Source organism: Ictidomys tridecemlineatus, chromosome 10, assembly GCF_052094955.1.
Source record: "Ictidomys tridecemlineatus isolate mIctTri1 chromosome 10, mIctTri1.hap1, whole genome shotgun sequence".
Lineage (NCBI taxonomy): Eukaryota > Metazoa > Chordata > Mammalia > Rodentia > Sciuridae > Ictidomys > Ictidomys tridecemlineatus.
In genome coordinates this window covers 133,219,486-133,229,920 of record NC_135486.1, presented here as the reverse complement: position 1 = coordinate 133,229,920, position 10,435 = coordinate 133,219,486, and the positions used below count along the sequence as shown (strand labels likewise).

Sequence of the window (10,435 nt, the reverse complement as noted above, 5' to 3'; positions counted from 1 at the left end):
GGTCGGTGTGCAAGAGGCCGGCGTATTTTCCTGAAGCGCGTGGCCCGCGAGGACAAGCCCGTCCCCGGGTGCTGGGGAGGGCAGCCGGCCCCTTCTCCGCGGCTGGCCAGTCGCCGCCCAGCAGCCGGCCCCTCCCGCGCAGGGCAGCCGCCGCGTGGCCCCGCCGCGCCCGGGCCTGGGAAAAAAGTTTCCAAACCGCGCTGCTCGGCGCTGATTGGCCGAGCCGGACGCGGACCCGTGGCGCGGCAGCCAATGGGCGGCGCCGGCCGCGAGCGCCGGGGCGGAGATCCGAGGACCCGGGCCGCGCCACCCTCGCCGCCCGGGCCGCCGGGTCTTCGGCGCCTGAGCCCGGTAAGTGGGAGCTGCGGCCGGGTCGGGGTGAGGGCCGCCCCGGGGCCGGCGCCGCCACACTCCGGCCCCGCCCGGCGCCCGCCCGCGCCCGCGGGACCGCACCCCACCGCCGCCTTGCAGGGACCCTGCGCGCCCTCTCCCGCTGCCCGGGCTCCGCGGGCTCCGGAGCACCGCGCCTTCCCGGAGCCCCACTGCCTAACTTTCCGCCCGGCCACCGCGTGCCCCTCGCGCCCGGCTCCTCGGGTGGCCAACCTCGTTCCGCTTTCTGCGCTGGTCTCTCCAGCCCTGCTGCCCTGCCCGCCCTGGGGACTTCCTGGGTCACCTCGCCCTCCTGGTTCCCCAGCCCGGCCCTACCGCTCTTCCCTCCTTCCTAGACGCCCCTCGTCTCTTTTCCGCCCCTCCATCCCGCCTCCCTCCCGTTCCCGCCCCTGCTTCTCCTGCGGGCCCCTGGTCCCCCTCATTCCTTCACTCCCAGCGCCACCTCCGCCTTCGTGCCCATGTCCCCACCCCATTTTCACCCCGAGCGCAGGCTTCCTTCCAAAAACCACCCCCTCCTTGGCACCTCCCTCCCTTGGAGCAGTCTCTTTCCACCCGCTTTTCTCTGCAGCGGGGCGGTTCGGATTTCTCGGGACAGCACTTTGGGGCAGGATTGAATAAAGGGTGAAAAACGCTTATCCCGCAGCTTGAATGCTGGCTGGGCTTACCCGCCTCCCCGAGGTCCTGGGAAACCCCGCCAGCACCTGGACACTGCTTTGGGGCAGGTACTTTATCTTCTCTAAGTCATCTCAGGTTCTTGGCCTCCCGAGAGCCCGAGCGCCCCAGTCTTCTTTGTCCAGGGTTCGTACCAGGTTGTGCCTCTTTCTTTCTACTTTTAGCCCGAGGCCCCTTTTGACTTCCTTTCTAAAGAAAGGGCCCTGGCAGCGTGTGCTGTGCCCAGGTTTGTCATTTTCTAGTCTGGTTTTGTTTCAATGTATTCTGGGCTAGGATGGCGTTTTAGGACTTGAGTAGGGTGCTTTGAAGCGTAATTGAATACCCCGCTACTCCCAGAGCCTCTTGTTATCTGACCACCCTTGCCCCTCCCCCTACCTCGCTGGTATCTCACCGGTTTTGAAACTTAATCTTTCCTCTCAGCTCGTCTTTTGTGATCATTAGATGCTGATGATCTGTGCCCTTGAAGCCTTACGGGTCTCTGAACTGTGTATTTTATCCCATTTTGGATAATAGTATCCTAACTTGGCTTACTCTGTTAGGACTTTGTTTTTGTTTCCGAAATGTATTCTTTGCCTTAGAACTTGTGAACTCAGAAAGATTACACTCCCTTCCTTTGCAAGACAGTTTCCTAACTTAATCCTGCCAGTGCCCAGAAAGTTTGTCCCTGCAGCTAGTACTGCTTTGTGGGCCTCTCCCAGCAGTGCACATAGTAGGCAGGCGTTCAAGAAGTGATTAAAAGGAATAGAGGAGGGGAAGACAGTAGGAAAAATTCCCTGGCATCTTGGTTCAAAAGAGTAAAATTATCCTGGAACAATAGCTATTTTTCCCCCTAGCATAAGTTTTTTAAAATTTCAAAAATGACATGCTTACTGTAAAAGTCTAGAGTAAAGAAGTGTGCCAGGTACAAGTAGTTATCTTGGTGCCTGCTCTACCCCTACCCTGGCACTTCCTTCCAGACCCTTTTCTAACCGTGTGGCAGAGAGAGGAAGATAAACAAGAACGACCCTCTTTCAACACACCAGGAGCTTTCTTCCGTATGCGTACATGTAATTCTCAACAACTGCAGTTTTCCATCAGTCTTCTGCTGACACTTAGGTTTCTCCAGTTTTCCATGTTAGTGAATGACAGGGTGTATCCCTGAGCACCTGTCCTTGCATGCTTCAGTACTTTTGTAGGTAGATCATTATAGACCTTGAAGGCACAAAGAGACACCAGGCTTGCTGACTCCTCACTGATTTTTGCCCCAGTGATGTCACTTCTGCAAAGTGCAAAGCCTGCGTGGTAAAAGGCTCTTGGTGCATGTGTGAACACCTGCCAGCTTCTCTCTCTTCCCTCCCTTTTCCCTCAGATCTTGCATTTGTTTTGATGGGGAAGGAGGTGGGATTTGGGTGGAGAAGGGCAGCCAGTTAATTTCTGATGGTTTCTACCTGTGTATTGATCCTGATCAGCTGTGCTTTCTTTGCTCGGAGGAAAGCCAAGAGGGACCACTTTATTTTTTCCAGAGTTTTGAAATAAGAGGTGTGTGTCTCCAGTGTGTTTTGAGACATTCCTGTTCCATTTAATCATGCAAAAAATGCTGAAATGAATTTTTATAGAATTTTTATAGGAGGTAGAGTACTAAGTGATGCCAAACAGTTTCTGTACCCCTGGATCCTAGTTTGTTTTTTGCATGCTGCATGTATATTTGAGGTCCCCATCAGATTGGTCCACAGAGCTTCTGGACATGTTGACAGGAAGATCTGCACACAGGTGAAGTAAGTGTAGTATCCACTTTTAAGATAGAAGTTACAAGCTGGGTGCAATGGCGCATGCCTGTAATCCCCGCCGGCTTGTGGGGCTGAGACAGGATCACAAATTCAAGGCCAGCTTCAGCAAAAATGAGATGCCAAATAACTCAGACCCTGTCCCTAAATAAATCACAAAACAGGGCTGGGGATGTGGCTCAGTGATTAAGTGCCCCTGAGTTCAATCTCCAGTACCCCCCCAGCCCCCCAAAAAGATAGAAGGTACAGAGCTGTGTATGCTGAGACCAGTATGAACCAACACCTGCCTTCTGTAGTGTCTTTAAAAGGAGCATAGGCCAAATGAAATGAGGGAATCTGACCTCCAGTCAGTGTGTCTGCAACTCCTGCAAGGCCTTGGACTTGGTTCTGGTTGCTTCTACCACTAACTTGCCCCTTGAAAGATGGCCAACGCGTGCTATGTTCCTGCTCTACCATCCGTTTCAGCTGCTGCCTACCTCTTAGGGCAGAACAGCCTGAGGCGGCTAGTGTCCTTTGAAAGGAGTTTGTTAAATGCCCAGGCCACAGCAAGTAGAAGGCCAAGGTAAAAAGTCAGTAGATAATCCTGGAAGGAGAGAGCCTTCGTGAGTCACCAAGCCTGCTTTCTGTGGCAGAGAGCAGAGCCATAGGACTTTCCAAGCCAGATTCCAAATGGCAAAAGGAAATATATTTTTAAGCAGGAGCATCACAAGTTCAAGGCCAGCCTCAGCAATTTAGCAAGGTCCTAAGCAACTTACTGGAGCTCTGTCTCAAAAAGGGCTGGGTATGTGGCTCAGTGTTTAAGCACCCCTGGGCTCAATCCCTGGTGTGTGTGTATAGATACACACACACACACACACACACATATATATTTTGAAGGTTGCTTCTTTACACTAGACTTCTTCCCACTTATTCAGAATTTTTATTCCTCTTCCCTAACTATTGCTTTTAGAATGCGTGGGGTTTGGGTTGAAATCCATTCCTGTGCCCCTTGTCCTTTAGTTGACATACAGGATTGTGCAGGCTCTGAGGTAGTCCGGGGTCTGTGTGGTTTCTCATCAGTCCCTGAAGGTCAAGGCTGGACCCTTCTCTCTGGCCCGTTTATAATTAGACTCACCCACTCACCATCACATCACTTCCAAATACATCTCACATCCTCTCCAGAAGATTCAATTTTAAGCCTCATTGGCCAAGATAAAGGTCTTAAGAAGCCCTTTTCTAAAACTGGCTTGTAAGCATGCAGGAGGAGCCTCTGAACTCCAGTAACTGCGTGGGCTACTGCTCATCACGTGACCCTGGGTGGGCGGGTTTCCCATGCTGCATCTTCTCCAGCCACTTCTCGTTACCATTCCCAGCTGCACCTGGGGAGAGTGGGTTAGGTTCTCTGATAGCGTCTGGGGTTTACAGGTGTGAGCAAGCTTCAGCGCCTCTCTCCTCCCTCAGGCCCCTGCTTGCTGCCTTTCCTTCTGCTCACAGCCCTTCCCAGTTATCAGTCTCCATCTCTCCCTGGTTCCCATTCACTGAATGCAGACACTGTTGTAGGCACTGGGGATGAAAAAACTTGCTGTACAAGAACTGACATTCTCATGGAGAAGATAAACAAAACTCAAAAGTGATGAAATAAGATGCAGCAGAGGTTAGTAGCTTAGTGAAAGTTGGAGGGGAGTGTTGATAGAGTATTTAAATGTGGTCTCTTTGTGGACAACATTTCACTGGAGAGCTGAATGGCAAGAAGGAAGCCTGCTGGACAGAGACTTGGGGGCAAAAACATTCCAGGCCAAGGGAAGAGCAAGTGCAGAGGCCCTGTGGTGGGAGCAAACGTGGTGTGTTCAGGCAAGAGTGAAGACAGTGTACTTGGGACAAAACCAATAAGAGGTAGGAGATGTTTAGAGAAGTAAGCAGGGGACTGGTCACCTGGGATCTTGTGAGTGATTTTTTTCTGAACAGTCAGAATAGTTAGTCTGTGGTAGGTACTACCTCACCCAATTGTGTGCTGTCTTCTATGCCACATAGCTGAGACTGGCCTCCATGGGTCACCAGTGTGTTAATGGGCACATGGCGCTCATCTATAGATGCATGAGCTCTGTGCTCTTGAGGTTATGGAACTGGTTTGGTAACTACATGTTAGATGAGAACTGGGCTCCTTTGAACTTAAGCTGGAGCAGAGAGTGTTCAGTCTGGATTTACACCTTCTTACTATGTCAATTACTCTTTTTTTTTTTTTTTGGTACTGGAGATTGAACCCAGGGGTGCTTTACCCCAGAGTTATGTCCCTAGCATTAAAATAAGTCAGGGTCTTGCTAAGTTGCTGAGGCTGGCTTTGATTTGCTGTCCTCCTGCCTCAGCCTCCTGAGCTGCTAGGATCACAGGTGTGAGCCACTGCACCTGGCCAAGTCAGCGACTGGCTGAGGATCTGAGCCAAGCCACCCTCTACCCTTTACTCTTTCATCAATGCTCTACCTGTTTTTACTTTGAGCAATAAGAATGTTCTCTCCATATATTGATTAGGTCTTGTCTGTGGCAGAGAGCCAACCCACAGGGAACTGATTGTCCTGTCTTTAAATCTTCTGAGACGGAGTGCAGGGGTGGCATCAGTACTCTCATCAGCCTGGCTCTCCACGGTGACGGCCAGATGTGCACTGGCCGCCCTGAGCTTGCCACTTACTATTGACCAACCCCGGTGGGAAGCGTCTCCTCCTGGGGAGCTGTGTGGAAGGCAGGCCCTCCATGGCTCCTGTGGCGCAGCCCGTCCGTCCTTGGCTGTGTCCAGCCACCGTGCCAGCCATTGGTTCAACCACTGGGTCCGGTCCCTCTTTCATTGGCTCAAGCCTGGGTTGGGCCCAGCTCATGTACTAGTCAATGTCACAGTAGTGACAGTGCTCACCTGGGTCTAGCCATCCCCGTGCCAGTCACTGATGCCAGAGGACTAGGTTGTCTCCCAGAGCCAGAGAATGATATCGAGTCCACGAACCACATGCAGTAAGAGTGGGGTGCGTTCCCCAGAGGAATTCTGGGGCACGGTCACAGCAAGATGGCGGGAAGGATGAGTGGCTGGGAAAAAATCTGTCCATCAGCCACTCTGGCCATACCTGTCACCTGGATCGAGCTCTCAGACACTTCCCCGTCGGGATGGAGTGGGGAGGAAGTGGTATGTTCTCTCTGAATTATGGAAGGGTTAAAAATTAGGAGGGAGAGAGAAGAGCCTAATGGTTTGTGTGTTTAACCAAAGATTCAGCTTGTGGGTTCTGTCTGCAGCGGGGTGGACCCCTAGGAGCCCGAGGGAGGGAAGGACCTTGATCACATCATAAGTGGACTCTAACTTTTGGCAAGCTCAAGGCCTCCAACTCAGAAGATGGGCTGTGACATCAGAGAAAGAGGAGGTCTAGCCCCAGGGAGCTGACAAGCCATTAGCCCAGGTTGGTGGAGATTGGAGCAGCCCGAGCCCTCCTCCAGCTCCTCGGTCCCCTGACTCCATGCCCCACCTGCTGTCACCTGCTGTCACCTGCCAGGCTCGCTCTCCTGTGCTCCGCTTCCTTCTCTTTTGCACAGCGTGGAAACTCAGGCTCAGGCCGCTGTGACCAGCATGTCCCTCAGTGTCCTGGATATTTTCCAGCTCTTATCTGCTTCTCTGTTGTGTCCTGGTTGCTATGGAATGTCCCCTTGCACTGTCCTCTCCTGGGACAGTTCCTCCTCCTTGGTTCTCCTCTCTCTTTCCTTTCTCTGCCCGCCTTTCCAGCATTGGCATCCCCAAGTGCCACACGTGGTCCACGTGAGACTCTGAGGATTCTGTCCCAAGAAGAAGGGGAGAACCAGCTGTACTGTCGGCTGAGTTCAGCGCTGAGTTTCGGGTCCGCTGTTGCATCTAACTGTGTCCTGGACGAGTCAAACCCGAAATACCCCAGTCGGGGTTTGTCCCCCCCCAACCCACCCACCCAGTGTTCTCCTCCTGGTACTTTCCATCTTTGGTGATGGGGATAGTTGAGGTACCTGTGGCCAGAGCTAGACCCAGGAGATACCTCCATCCCCCCCCCCCCCCGCCCAAATGTAATAAGTCCTGGGATCCTGGTTTTAAAAAAAAGTTGCTTATTTTTTGAGATGAGATCTCACCATGCTGTCTGTCCTGGTGACTTCAAACTAGGCCCAAGCAATCCTCCTGCCTCAGCCTCCCAAATTGCTGGGATTACAGCGTGCACCACTGCGCTGGTTCCTGATATTTCTTTCCTTTTTCTTTTCCTGGTGACACTAGGGATTGAACCCAGAGTGCTCTGCCAACCACTGAGCTACATCCACAGCCCTTTATTTCTTATTTTGAGACAAGCTCTCACTAAGTTGCTGAGGCTGGCCTTAAACTTGTGATCCTCCTGCCCCAGCCTCCCAGGTCTCTGGGATCACAGGTGTGCACCACCCTGCCTGGCTGCTGCTGCTGCTGCTGCCCTTTTTAGAAGAGGAGGGAAAGTTTATTTGGGGGCTCCAGTTTCAGAGGTTCAGCCTGTGGTTGACCGACTCCATTGTCCTGGGCCTGAGGTGAGGCAGAGCATCGTGGGGGCGGGGGCATGGTGGAGGAGAGTGATGCCAATCATGGCAGCAGGAAGCAGAGAGAGCTGCCCCTGGGTGTCTTAACAGGTCAGAAAGGCCCACTGGTTTAGCTCCTCTGTTTTAATCCTCCTGGCCTCCAACCTCAACCTCAGCCTCCCTGACTTCCTCAGTGCCCCGAAACAGACTTTCTCTCCTTCTGTTTCGTGTCTTTTCCTCCTGCACCTTCATATTCTTTCACCTGCTGCTCAGGCGTCACTTGTCCCGGGAGGTCCCCCTCCTAACTCAGGTTGAGTTGGGGACTCCCTCCCCAAGCATCCTGGTCACTGCAGAAACGCTTCTCATTTTCACTGTGGTGGAGGTTTCTCTGATCCTGTGTGTGTCCAAACACACAACATGTGCTCTACATAGACGTCCGCGTCACGTGACGGTGTCCTGTGCATGTGTTCTTACACTCACCACGGATGGCACCTTACATCTCCTCCACGTACACGGCCCCCTGAGGGGAAGCGGGGGTCTTGCGGACACTGTGTGTGGCTATCTGGGTCCTATCGTAGGTGCTCAGTAAAGATTCGTGGAGTGACATACATCAATCTTAACCCGTGGAATGTGACAGCTGGGCTGTTTTTTGCTTGGGTTTAGTTTCTGTTTGGGAGCAATATTTTATCACTTAATCCAGAATCAACTTCAAGAATTTGTCATTGTTGTTAAAGATGACCCAAATACGGGCCGTCACTTTGAAACCTTCTCTCCTAGACACCATGCCCCAGGAAGTGTGATCCCTTCCCCGTTTCTACCATGGAAGACTCGGGAAAGACTTTTGGCTCCGAGGAGGAAGAAGCGAGCTACTGGAAAGATCTGGCAATGACCTACAAGCAGAGGTGAGTCCTGCAGAGCCCAGCTGGCCTCCTGCTCCTGGGAGCGTTCTCATTGCTGGCCCGTCATGCACCTGCCCCGTGAAGGGCCCACCTCACACTCAGAAGGCCCCCTGAAGGAGCCGCTGTCGCCTGTTTTATAGATGAAGAGAGCCTCGGGGAAGGCAGCCTCCTGCCCAGGGTCACGGCCAGCGAGGAGCAGAGCTGGGATCTGCTGCAGGGCTGTGCCTAACCGCCCCGCCACCTGCGAGGGTGGAAACTCGGGCCGCTGTGACCCACAGCCAGTTCCTGGATGCCGCTGCACTCAGTTATAAATGGGGTTTTTAGAAAAGAACTTTCCCCTGTGCCTAACAAAACAGGTTGTTGGCAGATTTTAAAATCGGAAGCCAATGCTCCAGTGGGCACGTCTGGAGCTGTGTGTGTGAGTCCAGTGCTTGTCCTTGTTGGACTCTTAGGATCTCCACGTGAGGTCTTGTTCCAGTCCCTCTCATTCCTTTATTCTTAGTTTGATTTAAAGTTTATTCAGGTTTGGTTTTGAAGGGAACAAGTCTTTTGAATTTTAAGGATTGAGAAGCCGGACAGACTTTTGGGATGGGCTGGGTCAGGCCTATGGTGGAGATACATGTATGAAATAGATCTGCAGAGGATACAAAATCCCAAGTATACTTGCTACCTGTTGGTATATGCTGACTGACTGAGCGAATGGTGAGTTTGTTAAGAAATGGCTTTGAGTCAGGTACATGGGAGTTAGTTCCTAATTCTGTTTGATTTCTTGTGTGATGGTTAGACAAGTTACTCATCTTGTGTAAACCACATCTTGTGTGTAAAATGGAAGTACTGTCAGTGAAGAGGTGATCCGTGTCCTGCAGTGACGGGCACAGTGCAGCACATACTAGGTGCTCAATAAATCATCATTTGACTTTGGGCGATTCTGCTGCAGGGCAGAGAATACGCAGGAGGAACTTCGAGAATTCCAAGAGGGAAGCCGAGAATATGAAGCTGAGTTGGAGACACAGCTGCAACAGATCGAGTCCAGGAACCGGGACCTGTTGTCAGAGAACAACCGCCTTCGCTTGGAGCTGGAGACAGTCAAGGTGAGGGCTGGGCGAGGTGTGCTCAGGCAGGGGCAGGCCTGCAGCAAGGGCAGGCTGGAGGAGGGGCGCTGGGGGGTGTGGGCCAAGACCAGGTCCCTCTCCTGCAGTCCTGGGGGAGGGGTGGTCAGTGCACTTTGTGTCCCTGTTGGATGGAGCTCTATGGGAAGTAAGTCACACCCGTGTCCCAAGGCCTTTCCTGGAGCTCTGGGCTGTTTTCCCAGGGCACATGGCAGGGAGCTCTTTGTGGATGTTGGATGGTCACTAGAGTTGCTGATGATCATGAGGCCCAGGGTTGTGCTGACCAGGATGGTAACCCTAGCTACAGGTGGCTGTTGAAATGGGAGTTAATGGGAACACAGCCCTCGATGCCCCAGTCACACGTTTCTAGTACTTCTTGGTCACCTGCGGCTCACGGGTGTCGTTAGTGGGCAGAGGCCTGCGGAACGGGTACCTTGTTAGAGTGTGAGGGGACGTTTCCCAGTGCAGACCCTGCGGTCACCCCCTATCTGCAGTTTCACTTTCCATGGTTTTAGTTACCTCAGAATGTATTATATGGAAAATTCCAGACAAAAACAATAGTTTTGAGTAACTTTTATTCTGCTTTATTGTTATAATTATTCTACTTTACTGTTATTAATTTCTTAAAGGGGATGAGTTAAACCTCATCCTAGGGGTGTGTGTGTGAGATAAACACCTGCACACAGGGTCGCAGACATCTGAAGTCTGGGCATGGCTGAATGCCTCGGAGGTGTCCCTGTGGAGAAGGGGAGCTGCCGTCTGGATGTGTGAGCCACGAGGTGCATTGTGGGTGTCTAAGGGCACCCTGGCCTCCCTCCAGCGCGTACCAGCGGGCATCTCCTTATCTCTGGGGTTGAAACAGCCAAAATTCTCTCCAGATGTGGCTGAGCCCGGGGAGCCCCTGCTCTGACGGTGATGATGCCTCCTGTGCATTCTGTAGAACTTAGCAGATGACCGTCGGGGGCTCTCAGCCTGGCTGCCAGTCAGGACCACCAAGCCGGCTTCATTAATGCCTGGCAGACCTGGGCAGTCCCATCCTGTCTACCCCAGCTCTGCTCCACCATTCTGAGATTCCACTTCTCAGTGATTTGGG

General features: G+C 52.7%; 1 protein-coding gene across 8 annotated transcripts in view; it reads left to right on the top strand.

Annotated features, from left to right (window-relative positions):
* The first annotated feature begins 200 nt into the window (after nucleotides 1-200).
* Nde1 (nudE neurodevelopment protein 1) overlaps nucleotides 201-10,435 on the top strand; it is a 42,623-nt gene continuing 32,388 nt past the window's right edge. For 6 of the 8 annotated variants that reach the window (XR_013427044.1, XR_005730916.2, XM_021725423.3 and 3 more), the window contains exons 1-3: nucleotides 201-351; nucleotides 8,112-8,236; nucleotides 9,171-9,324. Coding sequence is in view for 4 of the 8 variants with exons in the window: in XM_021725423.3 (XP_021581098.2) it covers nucleotides 253-351; nucleotides 8,112-8,236; nucleotides 9,171-9,324 (378 nt within the window). In the remaining 4 variants the exon portion in view is untranslated. Of the gene's footprint in view, nucleotides 352-987; nucleotides 1,113-6,086; nucleotides 6,239-8,111; nucleotides 8,237-9,170; nucleotides 9,325-10,435 lie in introns of those variants that run through there. The other 2 variants (XR_013427045.1, XR_005730917.2) reach the window with 2 other exon arrangements.